Below are 22,284 nucleotides of genomic sequence, written 5' to 3' on the forward strand. Positions count from 1 at the left end.
CTCCAATCGCCTTTATACCGGGGTCTGTGGGAGGAGCCACAGGAGCAGTCAGCGAGGGGGGGGGGAGGGGCGTGTCCAGACAGGTATATGTAGTTCACCACACCCTCATGTCCCCTTTAAATTTCTCACCTTTCACCCTTGACCTCTAGTTGTAGACCCACCCAAGCGCAGTGGAAAAAGCCTGCTGGCATTTACCCTGTCTATACCCCTCATAATTTTGTATAGCTCTATCAAATCTCCTCTCAACCTTCTAGGTTGCAAGTTCTAACTTTTTCAATCTTTCTTTATAACTGAAGCCTTTCAGAGCTGGCAACATCCTTGTAAATTTTCTCTGTACTCTTCCAACTTTATTTACATCTTTCCTGTAGGTAGGTGACCAAAACTGCACCCAATACTCCAAATTGAGCCTCATCGACGTTGTGTACAACTTCATCACACATCCCATCTCCTGTACTCAGTCTTTGATTTAGGAAGGCCGCTCGATGCGCCACGGCCATACTATCCTGGAAATGTTTGACCTTGTCAGAGACCACGTGCTTAAAGCTGGGACCTCTGGAATGAGTGATTTCTGCACTCAGTGGTTTTCTGAGAGCTTTAAAAACAAAGTTAGAATGAATTAAATCATCTTATTTCTGAAACTGTCAAAATAAATTTGCAAGAGGAAAAATGAGTGGAAAAAAAGTTTTAAGAACAATACAACGATAGGTATGTCTGTTCACCAGAAGACAGAAGGCGTTATATATTTTCACATATTACGTTAAGTGTGGGTGTTACATGAGAGAGGAAAAAATATGGTTCAGGGACTGGGAGAGGAAGTTTACCTGTGTAACGTAGGGAAATAATCTGATTCTGAGTGACTCATGAAATCCAAAAAGTGGAAAATATTGAAAACATATTGTTGTAAGGATCCCTACCTTGTGGAACTGAGTCACCTCAACAACCCCACCCCACCACCGCCCCCAAAAGAAATACTCATTAGTGTGCTGCTGACTAACTGCAGGAACTCAGCAAGTCGGGCAGCAAATGTGGAAGAGGATAAACAGTCAATGTTCGGACCAGAAACCCTTCTTCAGCTGGAAAGGAAGGGGGAAGACGCCAGCATAAAAAGGTGGGGGGTGATGGGTGAAGCCAGCTGTGTGCGAAAGGTGAACAGCTGAAGAGGAAGGAATCTGATAGGAGAGGAGGACCATGAGAGGAAGGGAAGGAGGAAGGGACCAGGGGAGGTAATAGGCAGGTAGAAGTAAGAAGCCATTGGGGAATTGAAGAAGATGAGGGGAGGTAATTTTTTTTCACCAGAATGAGAAATCGATATTTATGCCATCAGGTTGAAGACCACCCAGATGGAGAATAAGGTGGTGTTCTTCCACACTGAGAGTGGCCTCATCTGGGCACAAGAGAAGGCCACGGACTGACATGTCAGAATGGGGATGGGAATGGAAATTAAAATTATTGGCCACGGGGAAGGGACTTGGTTTGATACCTGTCCACATACACTGCATAACCTGCTGAGTCCCTCCAGCATTTTGTGTGTGTTACTCTGACCATAGACACTGTCTGACCTGCTGAGTTCCTCCAGCATTTTGTGTGTGTTACTCTGTCCATAGACACTGTCTGACCTGCTGAGTTCCTCCAGCATTTTGTGTGTGTTACTCTGTCCATAGACACTGTCTGACCTGCTGAGTTCCTCCAGCATTTTGTGTGTGTTACTCTGTCCATAGACACTGTCTGACCTGCTGAGTTCCTCCAGCATTTTGTGTGTGTTACTCTGTCCATAGACACTGTCTGACCTGCTGAGTTCATCCAGCATTTTGTCTGTGTTACTCTGTCCATAGACCCTGTCTGACCTGCTGAGTTCCTCCAGCATTTTGTGTGTGTTACTCTGACCGTAGACACTGTCTGACCTGCTGAGTTCCTCCAGCATTTTGTGTATGTTACTCTGACCATAGACACTGTCTGACCTGCTGAATTCCTCCAGCATTTTGTGTGTGTTACTCTGTCCATAGACACCGTCTGACCTGCTGAGTTCCTCCAGCATTTTTTGTGTGTTACTCTGTCAATAGACAATAGACAATAGGTGCAGAAGTAGACCATTCGGCCCTTCGAGCCTGCACCGCCATTTTGAGATCATGGCTGATCAATTCCTATCAATACCTGGTTCCTGCCTTGTCCCCATATCCCTTGATTCCCCTATCCATAAGATACCTATCTAGCTCCTTCTTGAAAGCATCCGGAGAATTGGCCTCCACTACCTTCCGAGGCAGTGCATTCCACACCCCCACAACTCTCTGGGAGAAGAAGTTTTTCCTTAACTCTGTCCTAAATGACCTACCCCTTATTCTCAAACCATGCCCTCTGGTACTGGACTCTCCCAGCATCTGGAACATATTTCCTGCCTCTATCTTGTCCAATCCCTTAATAATCTTATATGTTTCAATCAGATCCCCTCTCAATCTCCTTAATTCCAGCATGTACAAGCCCAGTCTCTCTAACCTCTGCGTAAGACAGTCCAGACATCCCAGGAATTAACCTCGTGAATCTACGCTGCACTTCCTCTACAGCCAGGATGTCCTTCCTTAACCCTGGAGACCAAAACTGTACACAATATTCCAGGTGTGGTCTCACCAGGGCTCTGTACAAATGCAAGAGGATTTCCTTGCTCTTGTACTCAATTCCCTTTGTAATAAAGGCCAACATTCCATTAGCCTTCTTCACTGCCTGCTGCACTTGCTCATTCACCTTCAGTGACTGATGAACAAGGACTCCTAGATCTCTTTGTATTTCTCCCTTACCTAACTCTACACCGTTCAGATAATAATCTGCCTTCCTGTTCTTACTCCCAAAGTGGATAATCTCACACTTATTCACATTAAACGTCATCTGCCAAGTATCTGCCCACTCACCCAGCCTATCCAAGTCACCCTGAATTCTCCTAACATCCTCATCACATGTCACACTGCCACCCAGCTTAGTATCATCAGCAAATTTGCTGATGTTATTCTCAATGCCTTCATCTAAATTGTTGACGTAAATTGTAAACAGCTGTGGTCCCAATACCGAGCTCTGTGGCACCCCACTAGTCACCACCTGCCATTCCGAGAAACACCCATTCACCGCTACCCTTTGCTTTCTATCTGCCAACCAGTTTTCTATCCATGTCAATGTCTTCCCCCCGATGCCCTGAGCTTTGATTTTACCCACCAATCTCCTATGTGGGACCTTATCAAATGCCTTCTGAAAATCGAGGTACACTACATCCACTGGATCTCCCCTGTCTAACTCCCTGGTTACATCCTCAAAAAACTCCAATAGATTAGTCAAGCATGATTTACCCTTGGTAAATCCATGCTGACTTGGCCCAATCTTATCACTGCTATCTAGATATGCCACTATTTCATCCTTAATAATGGACTCTAGCATCTTCCCCACCACCAATGTCAGGCTGACAGGTCGATAGTTCTCTGTTTTCTCCCTCCCTCCTTTCTTAAAAAGTGGGATAACATTAGCCATTCTCCAATCCTCAGGAACTGATCCTGAATCTAAGGAACATTGGAAAATGATTACCAATGCATCCGCAATTTCCAGGGCCACCTCCTTTAGTACCCTAGGATGCAGACCATCTGGACCTGGGGATTTGTCAGCCTTCAGTCCCATCAGTCTATTAAATCACCATTTCCTTCCTAATGTCAATCTGTTTCATTTCCTCTGTTACCCTATGTCCTTGACCCATCCATACATCTGGGAGATTGCTTGTGTCTTCCTTAGTGAAAACAGATCTAAAGTACTCATTAAATTCTTCTGCCATTTCTCTGTTTCCCATAACAATTTCACCCAATTCATTCTTCAAGGGCCCAACATTGTTCTTAACTATCTTCTTTCTCTTCACATACCTAAAAAAGCTTTTGCTTTCTTCCTTTATATTCCTGGCTAGCTTATGTTCGTACCTCATTTTTTCTCCCCAAATTGCCTTTTTAGTTAAGTTCTGTTGTTCCTTAAAAACTTCCCAATCATCTGTCCTCCCACTCACCTTAGCTCTGTCATACTTCCTTTTTTTTTAATGCTATGCAATCTCTGACTTCCTTTGTCAACCACCGTGGCCGCTTTCCCCCCTTTGAATCCTTCCTTCTCCGGGGGATGAACTGATTTTGCACCTTGTGCATTATTCCCAAGAATACCTGCCATTGCTGTTCCACTGTCTTTTCTGCTAGGATATCCATCCAGTCAACTTTGGCCAGCTCCTCCCTCATGGCTCCATAGTTTCCCCTGTTCAACTACAACACTGACACCTCCGAGCTGCCCTTATCCTTCTCAAATTGCAGATAAAAACTTATCATATTATGATCACTACCTCCTAATGGCTCCTTTACTGCAAGATCGCTTATCAAATCCTGTTCATTACATAACACTAAATCCAGAATAGTCTTGTCCCTGGTCGGCTCTCGTACAAGCTGTTCCAAGAATGCATCCCTTAGGCACTCTACAAACTCCCTATCCTATGGTCCAGCACCAACCTGATTCTCCCAGTTCACCTGCATGTTGAAATCCCCCATAACTACTGCGACATTACCTTTGCCACATGCCAATGTTAACTCCCTATTCAACTTGCACCCAATATCCATGCTACTGTTTGGTGGCCTGTAGACAACACCCATTTGGGTCCTTTTGCCCTTACTGTTCCTCAGTTCTATCCACACAGACTCTACTTCTCCTGACCCTATGTCCCCCCTTGCAAAGGGCTGAATCTCATTCCTCACCAACAGGGCCACCCCACCCCCTCTGCCCACATTTCTGTCCCTACGATAGCCATAGACACTGTCTGACCTGCTGAGTTCCTCCAGCATTTTGTGTGTGTTACTCTGTCCACAGACACTGACTGACCTACTGAGTTCCTCCAGCATTTTGTGTGTGTTACTCTGTCCATAGACACTGTCTGACCTGCTGAGTTCCTCCAGCATTTTGTGTGTGTTACTCTGTCCATAGACCCTGTCTGACCTGCTGAGTTCCTCCAGCATTTTGTGTGTGTTACTCTGTCCATAGACACTGTCTGACCTGCTGAGTTCCTCCAGCATTTTGTGTGTGTTACTCTGTCCACAGACACTGACTGACCTACTGAGTTCCTCCAGCATTTTGTGTGTGTTACTCTGTCCATAGACACTGTCTGACCTGCTGAGTTCCTCCAGCATTTTGTGTGTGTTACTCTGTCCATAGACACCGTCTGACCTGCTGAGTTCCTCCAGCATTTTTTGTGTGTTACTCTGTCAATAGACAATAGACAATAGGTGCAGAAGTAGACCATTCGGCCCTTCGAGCCTGCACCGCCATTTTGAGATCATGGCTGATCAATTCCTATCAATACCTGGTTCCTGCCTTGTCCCCATATCCCTTGATTCCCCTATCCATAAGATACCTATCTAGCTCCTTCTTGAAAGCATCCGGAGAATTGGCCTCCACTACCTTCCGAGGCAGTGCATTCCACACCCCCACAACTCTCTGGGAGAAGAAGTTTTTCCTTAACTCTGTCCTAAATGACCTACCCCTTATTCTCAAACCATGCCCTCTGGTACTGGACTCTCCCAGCATCTGGAACATATTTCCTGCCTCTATCTTGTCCAATCCCTTAATAATCTTATATGTTTCAATCAGATCCCCTCTCAATCTCCTTAATTCCAGCATGTACAAGCCCAGTCTCTCTAACCTCTGCGTAAGACAGTCCAGACATCCCAGGAATTAACCTCGTGAATCTACGCTGCACTTCCTCTACAGCCAGGATGTCCTTCCTTAACCCTGGAGACCAAAACTGTACACAATATTCCAGGTGTGGTCTCACCAGGGCTCTGTACAAATGCAAGAGGATTTCCTTGCTCTTGTACTCAATTCCCTTTGTAATAAAGGCCAACATTCCATTAGCCTTCTTCACTGCCTGCTGCACTTGCTCATTCACCTTCAGTGACTGATGAACAAGGACTCCTAGATCTCTTTGTATTTCTCCCTTACCTAACTCTACACCGTTCAGATAATAATCTGCCTTCCTGTTCTTACTCCCAAAGTGGATAATCTCACACTTATTCACATTAAACATCATCTGCCAAGTATCTGCCCACTCACCCAGCCTATCCAAGTCACCCTGAATTCTCCTAACATCCTCATCACATGTCACACTGCCACCCAGCTTAGTATCATCAGCAAATTTGCTGATGTTATTCTCAATGCCTTCATCTAAATTGTTGACGTAAATTGTAAACAGCTGTGGTCCCAATACCGAGCTCTGTGGCACCCCACTAGTCACCACCTGCCATTCCGAGAAACACCCATTCACCGCTACCCTTTGCTTTCTATCTGCCAACCAGTTTTCTATCCATGTCAATGTCTTCCCCCCGATGCCCTGAGCTTTGATTTTACCCACCAATCTCCTATGTGGGACCTTATCAAATGCCTTCTGAAAATCGAGGTACACTACATCCACTGGATCTCCCCTGTCTAACTCCCTGGTTACATCCTCAAAAAAACTCCAATAGATTAGTCAAGCATGATTTACCCTTGGTAAATCCATGCTGACTTGGCCCAATCTTATCACTGCTATCTAGATATGCCACTATTTCATCCTTAATAATGGACTCTAGCATCTTCCCCACCACCAATGTCAGGCTGACAGGTCGATAGTTCTCTGTTTTCTCCCTCCCTCCTTTCTTAAAAAGTGGGATAACATTAGCCATTCTCCAATCCTCAGGAACTGATCCTGAATCTAAGGAACATTGGAAAATGATTACCAATGCATCCGCAATTTCCAGGGCCACCTCCTTTAGTACCCTAGGATGCAGACCATCTGGACCTGGGGATTTGTCAGCCTTCAGTCCCATCAGTCTATTAAATCACCATTTCCTTCCTAATGTCAATCTGTTTCATTTCCTCTGTTACCCTATGTCCTTGACCCATCCATACATCTGGGAGATTGCTTGTGTCTTCCTTAGTGAAAACAGATCTAAAGTACTCATTAAATTCTTCTGCCATTTCTCTGTTTCCCATAACAATTTCACCCAATTCATTCTTCAAGGGCCCAACATTGTTCTTAACTATCTTCTTTCTCTTCACATACCTAAAAAAGCTTTTGCTTTCTTCCTTTATATTCCTGGCTAGCTTATGTTCGTACCTCATTTTTTCTCCCCAAATTGCCTTTTTAGTTAAGTTCTGTTGTTCCTTAAAAACTTCCCAATCATCTGTCCTCCCACTCACCTTAGCTCTGTCATACTTCCTTTTTTTTTAATGCTATGCAATCTCTGACTTCCTTTGTCAACCACCGTGGCCGCTTTCCCCCCTTTGAATCCTTCCTTCTCCGGGGGATGAACTGATTTTGCACCTTGTGCATTATTCCCAAGAATACCTGCCATTGCTGTTCCACTGTCTTTTCTGCTAGGATATCCATCCAGTCAACTTTGGCCAGCTCCTCCCTCATGGCTCCATAGTTTCCCCTGTTCAACTACAACACTGACACCTCCGAGCTGCCCTTATCCTTCTCAAATTGCAGATAAAAACTTATCATATTATGATCACTACCTCCTAATGGCTCCTTTACTGCAAGATCGCTTATCAAATCCTGTTCATTACATAACACTAAATCCAGAATAGTCTTGTCCCTGGTCGGCTCTCGTACAAGCTGTTCCAAGAATGCATCCCTTAGGCACTCTACAAACTCCCTATCCTATGGTCCAGCACCAACCTGATTCTCCCAGTTCACCTGCATGTTGAAATCCCCCATAACTACTGCGACATTACCTTTGCCACATGCCAATGTTAACTCCCTATTCAACTTGCACCCAATATCCATGCTACTGTTTGGTGGCCTGTAGACAACACCCATTTGGGTCCTTTTGCCCTTACTGTTCCTCAGTTCTATCCACACAGACTCTACTTCTCCTGACCCTATGTCCCCCCTTGCAAAGGGCTGAATCTCATTCCTCACCAACAGGGCCACCCCACCCCCTCTGCCCACATTTCTGTCCCTACGATAGCCATAGACACTGTCTGACCTGCTGAGTTCCTCCAGCATTTTGTGTGTGTTACTCTGTCCACAGACACTGACTGACCTACTGAGTTCCTCCAGCATTTTGTGTGTGTTACTCTGTCCATAGACACTGTCTGACCTGCTGAGTTCCTCCAGCATTTTGTGTGTGTTACTCTGTCCATAGACCCTGTCTGACCTGCTGAGTTCCTCCAGCATTTTGTGTGTGTTACTCTGTCCATAGACACTGTCTGACCTGCTGAGTTCCTCCAGCATTTTGTGTGTGTTACTCTGTCCACAGACACTGACTGACCTACTGAGTTCCTCCAGCATTTTGTGTGTGTTACTCTGTCCATAGACACTGTCTGACCTGCTGAGTTCCTCCAGCATTTTGTGTGTGTTACTCTGTCCATAGACCCTGTCTGACCTGCTGAGTTCCTCCAGCATTTTGTGTGTGTTACTCTGTCCATAGACACTGTCTGACCTGCTGAGTTCCTCCAGCATTTTGTGTGTGTTACTCTGTCCGTAGACACTGTCTGACCTGCTGAGTTCCTCCAGCATTTTGTGTGTGTTACTCTGTCCATAGACACTGTCTGACCTGCTGAGTTCCTCCAGCATTTTGTGTGCGTTGTGTCTGCAGCATCTCTTGTGTTAATGTTTTGCTGAAGGGTGCTTGACCTGACACGTTAACTTTGTCTCTCTTTTCAACATACTGCCTGGCCAACTGAGTGCTTCTCACATGTTTAACTTTCAGATTTAGATCATCCGCTGATGTTTTTGTCAGTGATAAGGTCAGCTGTAAATGGCCTGGGTGTCTCTGGGCTGAAGCGATTCCTGCCTCTGGTCCCCGGTTATATTTCAACCTGATAGACATCTGGCTGTATGTAATTGGCTGCTCTTTGAACACTGTTCAAAGTTCAATGTAAACTTATTATCGAAAAAATAAATTTATTTGATAAATTTATTATTAATTTATAGATTTATCATTATAGGTCACCATATAGTATCCTGAAATACATTTCCTTGTGGGCATTCACAGTAGAGAGGTGTTGGCCTTCAGAAGGACCAACCAAGGTTGGTCTTACACAGTGAATGGTCAGACACTGAGGAGTGCGGTAGAACAAAGGAATCTAGGAATACAGGTCCATAATTCATTCCTAGTGGTGTCGCAGGTTGATGAGTTGATTAAAAAAAAAGCTTTTGGCACATTGGCCTTCATAAATCAAAGTACTGAATACAAGAGATGGGATGTTATTTTGAAGTTGTACAAGACATTGGTGAGGCCAGTTTGGAGTGTTGTGTGCAGATTTGGTCACCTACCTACAGGAAAGACGTAAATAAGGTTGAAAGAGTATAAGCATGCTGCTGGGTTTGGAGGATCTCAGTTAAAAGGAAAGACTGAATAGGTTAGATAGGTTAGATAGGAGCTAGATAGGTATCTTATGGATAGGGGAATCAAGGGATATGGGGACAAGGCAGGAACCGGGTATTGATAGTAGATGATCAGTCATGATCTCAGAATGGCGGTGCAGGCTCGAAGGGCCGAATGGTCTACTTCTGCACCTATTGTCTATAGTTAGGACTTTATTCCTTGCAATGCAGAAGACTGAGAGGAGATTTGAGAGAGCTATACAAAATTATGAGGGGTATAGATAGGGTAAATGCAAGCAGGCTTTTTCCACTGAGGTTCGGTGGGACTACAACCAGAGGTCATGGGTTAAGGGTGAAAGGTGAGAAGTTTAAGGGGAGCATGGGGGGAAACTTCTTCACTCAGAGGGTGGTGAGAGTGTGGAATGAGCTGTCAGGACAAGTGGTGAATGCGAGTTCGATTTCAATGTTGAAGAGAAGTCTGGATAGATTAGAACATGGTACAGCACAAGAGTACATCCGAGGAACAGGCCATTCAGCCCACAATATTGTGCTGGACAAGCTAAATAGCAGATCAAACCCAAACACTAATCCCTCCTCCCTACACCATGTCCATATCCCTCCATCTTCCTCACATCCACGTGCCTCTCCAAACGTCCCTTAAAAGCCTCTAATGTATTTGCCTCTACCACCGTACCAGGCAGCACATTCCAGGCATCCACCACTCTCTGAGTAAAAAACTTACCCCTCACATCCCCCTTGAACCTACCCCCTCTCACCCTCAATGCATTCCCTCTGATATTAGACATTCCAACCCTGGGTAACAGATACTCCCTGTCCACTCTATCTATGCCTCTCATAATCTTATAAACCTCTATCAGATCTCCCCTCAGCCTCCGACACTCCAGAGAAAACAACCCAAGTTTGTCCAGCCTCTCGTGATAGCACGTGCCCTCTGAACCAGGCAGCATCCTGGTAAACCTCTTCTGCTCCCTTCCATAGCCTCAATGTCCTTCCTATAGTGGGGCGACCAGAACAGAATGTAACACTCCTAATGTTATGGGGAGAATATACAAGCTCCTTACGGGCAGTGACAGGAATTGGACCCGGTTCGCCAGCACTGAAACCACTTAACCACATATTCCATGTACCAACTTTCCATTCTTGAGTTTTGCACTCTGTCATCTGCACAATTTCAAGCTTCCAGTGAGAGGGGAAAGATTTGTCATAACTCAATCATCACTGGAATATTTTTTATTAATTGTTTATTTGTTTGTGGTAATAGTACTTCATGTTGAAGTTGTATGGAAATGTTGGTGGAGTATTGCGTGCAGTTTTAGTCACCTACCTACAGGAAAGATGTAAATAAGGTAGAGGACTGGAAGACCTGAGTTGTATGAAGAGATTGAATAGGTTAGCACTTTATCCCTTGGAAGGTAGAAGATTGAAAGAGGTTTTGATAGAGATATACAAAATTATGAGTGGTATAGATAGGGTAAATGCAAGCAGGCTTTTTCCACTGAGATTGGGTGGGACTACAACCAGAGGTCATGGGTTAAGGGTGAAAGGTGAAAAGTTTAAGGGGAACATGAGGGAAAACATATTCACTCAGAGGGTGGTGAGAGTGTGGAACAAGCTGCCAGGACAAGGGGTGAATGCGAGTTTGATTTCAACATTTAAGAGAAGTTTGGATGGGTACATGGATGGTAGGAGTATGGAGGGACATGGTCCCAGTGCAGGTTGATGGGAGTGGGCAGTTTAAATGGTTCAGCATGGACTAGATGGGCTGAAGGTTTCTCTGCTATACTCTTCTATGACTCTATGCTTTGCAAACGAGTTATATATACTGTGTGGAGCATCTTAGCCCAGAGGAACGTTGTTTACTTTGCTGGTAAACTTGAGCTTGGACACGAGAGTCCCTCCTTGTTACACCAGCGGTTGAAACTTTCCATTCATTGCTGTGGGCCCTGTGGTACAGAGGTTGCTGACCTGAGGTGAGAGAAGTTAGGGTTAGCTGACTCTGCCCTGTCATTGTTCATGGTGAAATGGGCTTGAGCATTTTGAATGGCTGCATCACCCTCTGGTATGGGGTGGGTGGGGGTGGGGGGGGGGCTACCACACAGGATCAAAGGAAGCTACAGACAACTATAAACTTAGTCAACTCCATCATGGGCACTATCCTCCGTGTATCCAGGACTTCTTCAAGGAGTGATGCCTCAAAAAGACATACATCATTAAGGCCCCCTCCACCCAGGACACGCCCTCTTCTCATTGCTACCATCAGGGAGGGGGTACAGAAGCCTGAAGACACACACTCAATGATTCAGGAACAGCTTCTTCCCCTCTGCCATCAGGGAGGAGGTACAGGAGCCTGAAGGCCCACACTCAGCGATTCAGGAACAGCTTCTTCCCCTCTGCCATCAGGGAGGAGGTACAGGAGCCTGAAGACACACACTCAATGATTCAGGAACAGCTTCTTCCCCTCTGCCATCAGGGAGGAGGTACAGGAGCCTGAAGACACACACTCAGTGATTCAGGAACAGCTTCTTCCCCTCTGCCATCAGGGAGGGGGTACAGGAGCCTGAAGGCCCACACTCAGTGATTCAGGAACAGCTTCTTCCCCTATGCCATCCGATTTCAGAATGGACATTGAACCCATCAACACTCCCTCACTCCCTTTTTATTTCTGTTTTTGCACTACTTATTTAATATAACAATTTAATATACATATATATACTTAGTGTATTACAGTTTTTTGTACATTTGTCATGTATTGCATTGTACTGCTCCCGCAAAATTAATCAATTTCACGACATATCCTAGTGATATTAAACCTGTTTCTGATAATACTCGACCCCCGCTGGCCCCTTAAGATCACTCAGGGGTAGTTGTTCCTGAATTTCAAAAAAGGGGAGACTCACATTTCAATCACCTTCACGTGTACAAATATAATTCCGGTCGCCCCACTATAAGGGAGGATGTTGAGGCTTTGGAGAGGGTGCAGAAGAGGTTTACCAGGATGCTGCCTGGTTCAGAGGGCACGTGCTATCACAAGAGGCTGGATAAACTTGGGTTGTTTTCTCTGGAGGAGTGGATGCTGAGGGACAATCTGATGGAGGTTTACAAGATTATCAGTGGCATAGATAGAGTGGACAGGGAGTATCTGTTTCCCAGGGTAGAAATGTCTAACACCAGAGGGTAAGCATTGACTTTTTGCCTATTTATGCTGTAAACATTCTTCAGGCCAGTGTGTTCATTTGTGGGATCAGATTCTAGATTAATATCATTTATTTTTTTCATGCAGTTTATTACCTGGAACATTCCTACCTGGGGTTTACCAGCATCTTCCAGCTGATTGGTTACTACTGCGTCAGCAGGTAAGTTGAGGTGCATCCTGCTGATTACCCTGTGTAATGTGGAAGCAGGTTCATGGGTTTGATGAATGAGGCTGAAAACATTGATCACAAATAAGTATATTAATCATTCATTTAGAAACTGTAAAATATTCAACCAAAGTTCCCAAGTTACACAGACTACCAAACTAAATATTCAACGAACAAATACTTAGCTAAGAGTGCGTAAAGGGTCAGCTAGGATGGTTAGGATCAGTTAGTTGAGTGATGCTGCAGCTCTTCCATCAGTAAGACCAAAGAGCTGATTGTGGACTTCAGCCCTCGTAGAGCAATCGGTGTGGAAAAAGTGAGCTATTTCAAGTTGCTGGCTGTCAACGTCTTTGAGGATCTAACCTGGTCCCAGCATATCGATGCAACTGTAGAGAAGGCTATATTTCATTAGGAGTTTGAGGAGATTTGATTTGTCACCTGAAACAGGGTCGCGGATTTCTACAGATGTACCATGGAGAGCATTCTGAATGGTTACGTCACTGGGGGTGGGGGGGTGTTGAGGGGTCACTGCACAGGATCGAAGTAAACAGTAGAGAGTTGTCAAATTAGTCAGCACCATCGCCCTCCCCAGTATCCGCGATATCTTCAAGGAGCGATGCCTCAGAAAGGTGGCGTCCATCATTAACGACCCCATCACCCAGGCCGTGCCCTCTTCTCATTGCTACCGTCAGGGAGGAGGTACAGGAGCCTGAAGACCAACACTCAATTGTTCAGGAACAGCTTCTTCCCTTCTGCCATCTGATTTCTAAATGGACGTTGAACCCGTGAACACTACCTCACTACTTTTTATCATTTCTGTTTTTGCACCACCTATTTTAATTAAACTAATATATACACACACACACACACACACACACACACACACACACACAGACACACACACACACACAGACACACACCCACACACACACACACATACTTACCATAATTCAGTCTTTTTCCTCTATTATTATGTATTGCATTGTACTGCTGCCGCAAAGTGAACCAATGCCGGTGATTTTAAGCCCGATTGTGTGGAGTGCTGTGGCCTGGATCCTACCTTCCCAGTGACCGGTCACGGCCTCAGTGGCCTGCAGAGAGACCAGGCCTCCCTCACCGGCTGCTCTTACACCCTCAGGCGCCTGAAACCGGACACCGGAGCCGCCGCACACAAGGCAACCAATGGGAACGAGCTGCTGCATCCTTCAAGTGGGCCAGTCGGTGACCGGCACGACGCACGCGGCTTTCCCCCGACAACGACACTGACCCTTCATGGAACAGCCCGTATGATCCACTCGGCATAATTTAAAACGAGAATAACATCTACTCCGTCATTATTGTTGGCGAGAAACCAGAGTAGGAGGTGTATGCTTTCTCTCCAACAGAAGGGGAGGTCTGGTTTGTCACCAAAGACAAATTTCTACAAATGTACCATGGTTGCATCACCGGCTGACACGGAGGGGGAAAAGCTGCAGAGGGTTGTAAACTCAGCCAGCTCCATCGTGGGCACTCGCCTCCCCAGCATCCAGGAAGTCTTCAAAAAGGCAACGTCCGTCATTAAAGGCCCATCTGCCACAACATGTCCTTTGCTCATGGCTACCATCAGGGACAAATTACAGGAGCCTGTCGACACAAACACCACGATTAGGGTACAGCTCCATCCGATTTCTGAAATAACTAGGAAGCTTTGAACACTGCCTTTGTTCTCTTTTTGCACTACTTACTATTTTAAAAAATTTACACTTATTATAATTTATAGTATATTTTATGTAAAAACCACAATGAAAGACCACACCAACAGGGACGTTCAACCAGAGTGCAGAAGACAACAACGTGCAAATGTGCTTTCTTGGCGCAAATGCAATCGGAAATTAAGAGAGAATAATAAATAACTAAGCAATAAATATCAAGAATGTAAGATTTGAAGAGTCCTTGAAAATGAGTCCACTGGTTGTGGGAACATCTCAATGATGGGGGCAAGTAAAGCTGAGTGAAGTTATTCCCTCTGATTCAAGAGCCTGATCATTGAGGGGTAGTAACCGTTCTTGAACCTGGTGGTGGAGGTCCTGAGGCTCTTGTACCTGCTACCTGATGGCAGCCAGAAGGGAACGTGTCCTGGGTCTTGGAGCTCCCTGATGATGGATCACCCCTGTTTTTCTAAACTCCAGTGAGCACAGGCTCAGAGCCCTCAGAGGCTTCTGATATGTTAACCCTTTCACTCCCAGAGTCATTGTCCCCTAGACCCTCTCCAACGCCAGCCCACCCTTTAACAGCTGTTCCATTCCAGAAATTGTCTTAGAGAACCATTTTGCTGCAGTTATTGTCAAATTAATAATTTGGTTGATTGTCAACACCTGTTCAAAGTTCACATATTTGTCACCACATAGTGTACAACCCTGAGATTCATTTTCCTGCGGGCATACTCAGTAAATCTATAGAATAGTAACTGTAAACGGGATCAATGAAAGATCAAGAGCATAGGAGGCAACAAACTGTGCAAATGTAAATGTGAACAAATGTCAATAAATAACGAGAGCATGAAATAAGAGATAAAGAGTCCCTAAAGTGAGATCATTGGTTGAGGGAACATCTCAACAGATAAGTGTGGCTAACCCCTTTGTTCAAGAGCCTGGTGTTGGGGGGGGGTATCAACTGTTCTTGAACCTGGTGGTGTGAGTATTTTCTACCTGAGAAAAGGGCACGTCCTGGGTGGTGGGGATCTCCGGTGATGGATGCTGCTTTCCTATGGCAGCATTTCATGTAGATGTGTTCAACGGTTGGAACGGCTTTACCCCGTGAAGTGATGCACATGACCTGTGATGTACCCAGCACGGCATGATAAACGTTGTCTTTCATGTCACCCATCTGGGTCATTTGCCCCGGTCAGAACAGCACCTGCCACTGTCATGTTGCCCACTGATGGGAAGTGATGTGGCAGTCTTGGTGTTTAGAGATGACAATCGCACAGTTACTCATTCACAAAGCCCAGGGAGGTTGTCATAAAACAGCACAGAGTCGCTTACGTTATGTAACTTTTTAATAAAACTGCCAAGCTTTATATATTTTGTGATTGCAAAAACAGGAAACTGCAATGTGAAATAAGGAACTCCTGTAATGTCATTGCATTGAGTGCCCGTGGCCCCTTTCTAACACGAATACCTGTTCTACTTGCACAGGGATGTTCTACCCTCTCGCTTGCAACTACCACTTGCCATCTTGTGCGCAACCTACAAGGAGGAACTGGAGGAGATCTCAGCGCTTGGCATGAGTGAGTTCACCTGACCACACTTGCTTTGCTTTTGTGTTTAGTTTATATGACTTCCTTTATTCTGGGGCTCATTTCCTCCCTGTGCTTCCTGCTCACTGTTCTCACTTCAGCACTGCTACCTCCCACCCTGAGTTAAGCGTCAACACCCGCCCCCCCCGGTCCTCTCTCTCAGCCCACCTTGAACCTCTCAACACCCCCCCACTCCACCCGCCCGCCGATAGTAACGGTGCTTCACTGCTGTTCCACGGGCAGCTTCTTCCCTCCTCATGGGCAAATTCATGGCAGATGCAATTTAATGTGGATAAATGTGAGGTTATCCACTTTGGTTGCAAGAACAGGAAAACAGATTATTATCTGAACGGTGGCCGATTAGGAAAAGGGGAGGTGCAACGAGACCTGGGTGTCATTGTACACCAGTCATTGAAGGTGGGCATGCAGGTACAGCAGGCGGTGAAAAAGGCAAATGGTATGTTGGCATTCATAGCAAAAGGATTTGAGTACAGGAGCAGGGAGGTTCTACTGCAGTTGTACAAGGCCTTGGTGAGACCGCACCTAGAGTATTGTGTGCAGTTTTGGTCCCCTAATCTGAGGAAAGACATTCTTGCCATAGAGGGAGTACAGAGAAGGTTCACCAGATTGATTCCTGGGATGGCAGGACTTTCATATGAAGAAAGACTGAATCGACTAGGCTTATACTCACTGGAATTTAGAAGATTGAGGGGGGATCTTATTGAAACGTATAAAATTCTAAAGGGATTGGACAGGCTAGATGCAGGAAGATTGTTTCCAATGTTGGGGAAGTCCAGAACGAGGGGTCACAGTTTAAAGATAAAGGGAAAGCCTTTTAGGACCGAGATGAGGAAAAACTTCTTCACACAGAGAGTGGTGAATCTGTGGAATTCTCTGCCACAGGAAACAGTTGAGGCCAGTTCATTGGCTATATTTAAGAGGAAGTTAGATATGGCCCTTGTGGCTAAAGGGATCAGGGGGTATGGAGAGAAAGCAGGGTTCTGAGTTGGATGATCAGCCATGATCATACTGAATGGTGGTGCAGGCTCGAAGGGCCGAAGGGTCTACTCCTGCACCTATTTTCTATGTTTCTATGTTTTTCTATGTACCTCAAGACAAGCTATAAACGAACACGGGGTGTGGCAAACCTGTCCTTTGGAACCTCAGGTCCCACACCACCAGGTTCTGGAACAGTTATTACCCCACAACCATCAGGCTCCTGAACCAGTGTGGATAACTTCACTCACCACAATGAGCCTCAGGTCCCACACCACCAGGTTCAGGAACAGTTATTACCCCACAACCATCAGGCTCCTGAACCAGTGTGGATAACTTCACTCACCACAATGAGCCTCAGGTCCCACACCACCAGGTTCAGGAATGGTTATTACCCCACAACCATCAGGCTCCTGAACCAGTGTGGATAACTTCACTCACCACAATGAGCCTCAGGTCCCACACCACCAGGTTCAGGAATGGTTATTACCCCTCAACCATCAGGCTCCTGAACCAGTGTGGATAACTTCACTCACCACAATGAGCCTCAGGTCCCACACCACCAGGTTCAGGAACAGTTATTACCCCACAACCATCAGGCTCCTGAACCAGTGTGGATAACTTCACTCACCACAATGAGCCTCAGGTCCCACACCACCAGGTTCAGGAACAGTTATTACCCCACAACCATCAGGCTCCTGAACCAGTGTGGATAACTTCACTCACCACAATGAGCCTCAGGTCCCACACCACCAGGTTCAGGAATGGTTATTACCCCACAACCATCAGGCTCCTGAACCAGTGTGGATAACTTCACTCACCACAATGAGCCTCAGGTCCCACACCACCAGGTTCAGGAATGGTTATTACCCCTCAACCATCAGGCTCCTGAACCAGTGTGGATAACTTCACTCACCACAATGAGCCTCAGGTCCCACACCACCAGGTTCAGGAACAGTTATTACCCCACAACCATCAGGCTCCTGAACCAGTGTGGATAACTTCACTCACCACAATGAGCCTCAGGTCCCACACCACCAGGTTCAGGAACAGTTATTACCCCACAACCATCAGGCTCCTGAACCAGTGTGGATAACTTCACTCACCACAATGAGCCTCAGGTCCCACACCACCAGGTTCAGGAACAGTTATTACCCCACAACCATCAGGCTCCTGAACCAGTGTGGATAACTTCAATCACCACAATGAGCCTCAGGTCCCACACCACCAGGTTCAGGAACAGTTATTACCCCACAACCATCAGGCTCCTGAACCAGCGTAGATAACTTCACTCACCACAATGAGCCTCAGATCCCACACCACCAGGTTCAGGAACAGTTATTACCCCTCAACCATCAGGCTCCTGAACCAGTGTGGATAACTTCACTCACCACAATGAGCCTCAGGTCCCACACCACCAGGTTCAGGAACAGTTATTACCCCTCAACCATCAGGCTCCTGAACCAGTGTGGATAACTTAATTCACCACAACCTAATTCCACAACCTATTGACTCACTTTCAAGGACACTTCACAAAGCTGCAGGACAAAGTCAGAAGGTCAATGTAAATTTATTATCAAAGTACATATATGACACCATATCCAATCCTGAGATTCATTGTCTCGTGGGTATTTGTAGGAACATAAAGAAATACAATAGAATTATTGGAAAAACTCTACCTGAAAAAGACTGACAAGCAACCAATGTACAAAGAAGTCAAATTATCCAAATGAAGATGATAAATAACAGTGAGAACATGAGTTGTCGAGCCCTTGATAGTTGTGGAATTGGTTCAGAGTTGAGGTGAGTGAAGTTATCCTGGCTGGTTCAGGAGTCTGATGGTCCTAAGTGTTCCTGAACCTGAGGTTCCTATACCTCCTTCTCAATGGCCTGGATGGTGGGGGTGGGGTCCTTGATGATGGACTTTCTTCTGGCAGTGCTCCTTGTAGATGTGCTCAGTAGTGGAAGGGCTTTGCTTGTGAAGCACTGGGTTGTACCAGCACTCTCTGTTCCTGGGTATAGGGGTTTCTGTACCAAGCCATGATGCAACCAGCCCAGACAGACTCCACTGTGCATCAGCATGCTGTGAGAAAGCTCCAGGAACAGCCTGACCACAGTTTTATACAGCTTGGATCAATGCCCCAGCTAATATCTTCACCTAGTGTTGCTCTCTCCCCTGTTTCCATGCAGTGTTCTGGGACTTGCCATTGAACCAAAAGCAAGATGGATGCTCCCAGGAAACCACTGGTGACACCATGGAGGTAAACGCAACCACATCCACGGCAGAGCTCCTGAAGCATCAGCACCTCCCGATGTGTTCCATCCAGGTCACTGCAGAGAACGGGGCGCTCTTCTTCATCAACCCCCTCTTCCTCAAGGAGCACGGCGACAACTGGCTGGAGCAGGCGGGACCCTCCTGCACCTTCCGACACTCTCGCTTGGCCACCAGGTGCTGGAAACGCTCGGCGGGATGTCCGGCCCCTCAGAAACACCAGGAGACCCTCAGCCGCAATGACAGCGAGAAGTCGGATTCAGGGAAGAGTGTGGAGGAGGAGGAGATATTTAAAGGTGACCCGCTCTTTCCGTTCTTCTTTAGAGGTGTTGCGCAGTTAGAGGTAATTCAGCCTTTGGACCAACAAACTTTGCACTCCCCTCTGTCCCTTTCTCCCATGGTGCACTCTCCCCTCCTACCAGATTACTTCTTCTTCAACACTTTACCTCTTTTGCCTATCACCCCCAGCTTCTTACTTCTTACCACCTGCCCCCACCCACCCACTCATCTGTTGCCATCAGGGAGAGGGAACAGGAGCACCCTAGTTTCATTGATTCTGTTATTACTACTGTTCTGTAGATTTGTTGAGTATTCCCACAGGAAAATGAATCTCAGGGTTGTATATGGTGACATTGATGCACCATCAATAACTCACTCTGAGACGTAAGAAGCGAGATATCGGCTTTTATTGACTGGAAGAATGAACAACACTACATCCTGGGGAATGAGGCCGGGCAACAGGCCACAGTCGCCTTTATACAGGGGGTCTGTGGGAGGAGCCACAGGAGCAGTCAGCGGGGGTCTGTGGGAGGAGACACAGGAGCAGTCAGCGGGGGGTCTGTGGGAGGAGACACAGGAGCAGTCAGCGGGGGGTCTGTGGGAGGAGCCACAGGAGCAGTCAGCGGGGGGTCTGTGGGAGGAGCCACAGGAGCAGTCAGCAGGGGTCTGTGGGAGGAGCCACAGGAGCAGTCAGACAGGGGTCTGTGGGAGGAGCCACAGGAGCAGTCAGCGGGGGGTCTGTGGGAGGAGCCACAGGAGCAGTCAGCAGGGGTCTGTGGGAGGAGCCACAGGAGCAGTCAGACAGGGGTCTGTGGGAGGAGCCACAGGAGCAGTCAGCGGGGGTCTGTGGGAGGAGCCACAGGAGCTGTCAGCAGGGGTCTGAGGGAGGAGCCACAGGAGCAGTCAGACAGGGGGTCTGTGGGAGGAGCCACAGGAGCTGTCAGCAGGGGTCTGTGGGAGGAGCCACAGGAGCTGTCAGCAGGGGGTCTGTGGGAGGAGCCACAGGAGCAGTCAGCAGGGGTCTGTGGGAGGAGCCACAGGAGCAGTCAGCAGGGGTCTGTGGGAGGAGCCACAGGAGCAGTCAGCAGGGGGTCTGTGGGAGGAGCCACAGGAGCTGTCAGCAGGGGGTCAGTGGGAGGGGCCACAGGAGCTGTCAGCAGGGGTCTGTGGGAGGAGCCACAGGAGCAGTCAGCGGGGGTCTGTGGGAGGAGCCACAGGAGCAGTCAGCGGGGGTCTGTGGGAGGAGTCAGCAGGGGGTCTGTGGGAGGAGCCACAGGAGCTGTCAGCAGGGGGTCTGTGGGAGGAGTGACAGGAGCAGTCAGCAGGGGTCTGTGGGAGGAGCCACAGGAGCAGTCAGCAGGGGGTCTGTGGGAGGAGTCACAGGAGCAGTCAGCAGGGGGTCTGTGGGAGGAGTCAGCAGGGGGTCTGTGGGAGGAGTCAGCAGGGGGTCTGTGGGAGGAGCCACAGGAGCAGTCAGCAGGGGGTCTGTGGGAGGAGCCACAGGAGCAGACAGCAGGGGGTCTGTGGGAGGAGCCACAGGAGCAGTCAGCAGGGGTCTGTGGGAGGAGCCACAGGAGCAGACAGCAGGGGGTCTGTGGGAGGAGCCACAGGAGCAGTCAGCAGGGGGTCTGTGGGAGGAGCCACAGGAGCAGTCAGCAGGGGTCTGTGGGAGGAGCCACAGGAGCAGTCAGCAGGGGGTCTGTGGGAGGGGCCACAGGAGCAGTCAGCAGGGGTCTGTGGGAGGGGCCACAGGAGCAGTCAGCAGGGTCTGTGGGAGGAGCCACAGGAGCAGTCAGCAGGGGTCTGTGGGAGGAGCCACAGGAGCTGTCAGCAGGGGTCAGTGGGAGGAGCCACAGGAGCAGTCAGCAGGGGTCAGTGGGAGGAGCCACAGGAGCAGTCAGCAGGGGTCAGTGGGAGGAGCCACAGGAGCAGTCAGCAGGGGTCAGTGGGAGGAGCCACAGGAGCAGTCAGCAGGGGTCTGTGGGAGGAGCCACAGGAGCAGTCAGCAGGGGGTCAGTGGGAGGAGCCACAGGAGCAGTCAGCGGGGGTCTGTGGGAGGAGCCACAGGAGCAGTCAGCAGGGGTCTGTGGGAGGAGCCACAGGAGCTGTCAGCAGGGGTCAGTGGGAGGAGCCACAGGAGCAGTCAGCAGGGGTCAGTGGGAGGAGCCACAGGAGCAGTCAGCAGGGGTCAGTGGGAGGAGCCACAGGAGCAGTCAGCAGGGGTCAGTGGGAGGAGCCACAGGAGCAGTCAGCAGGGGTCTGTGGGAGGAGCCACAGGAGCAGTCAGCAGGGGGTCAGTGGGAGGAGCCACAGGAGCAGTCAGCGGGGGTCTGTGGGAGGAGCCACAGGAGCAGTCAGCAGGGGTCTGTGGGAGGAGCCACAGGAGCAGTCAGCAGGGAGTCTGTGGGAGGAGCCACAGGAGCAGTCAGCAGGGGGTCTGTGGGAGGAGCCACAGGAGCAGTCAGCAGGGGTCTGTGGGAGGAGCCACAGGAGCAGTCAGCAGGGGGTCTGTGGGAGGAGCCACAGGAGCAGTCAGCAGGGGTCTGTGGGAGGAGCCACAGGAGCAGTCAGCAGGGGGTCTGTGGGAGGAGCCACAGGAGCAGTCAGCAGGGTCTGTGGGAGGAGCCACAGGAGCAGTCAGCAGGGGTCTGTGGGAGGAGCCACAGGAGCTGTCAGCAGGGGGTCTGTGGGAGGAGCCACAGGAGCAGTCAGCAGG

At 48.1% G+C, this 22,284-nt stretch overlaps 1 protein-coding gene across 2 annotated transcripts in view; it reads left to right on the forward strand.

The window, feature by feature from the left end:
• LOC140737383 (ras and Rab interactor 3-like) overlaps positions 1-22,284 on the forward strand; it is a 112,139-nt gene that overhangs the window by 33,286 nt on the left and 56,569 nt on the right. For both annotated transcript variants that reach the window (XM_073063856.1, XM_073063857.1), the window contains 3 exons: positions 12,666-12,738; positions 15,921-16,012; positions 19,208-19,585. In XM_073063856.1, the coding sequence (XP_072919957.1) occupies positions 12,666-12,738; positions 15,921-16,012; positions 19,208-19,585 (543 nt within the window). The remainder of the gene's footprint in view (positions 1-12,665; positions 12,739-15,920; positions 16,013-19,207; positions 19,586-22,284) is intronic.

This window comes from Hemitrygon akajei, chromosome 12 (genome assembly GCF_048418815.1).
Source record: "Hemitrygon akajei chromosome 12, sHemAka1.3, whole genome shotgun sequence".
NCBI classification, from domain to species: Eukaryota; Metazoa; Chordata; class Chondrichthyes; order Myliobatiformes; family Dasyatidae; genus Hemitrygon; species Hemitrygon akajei.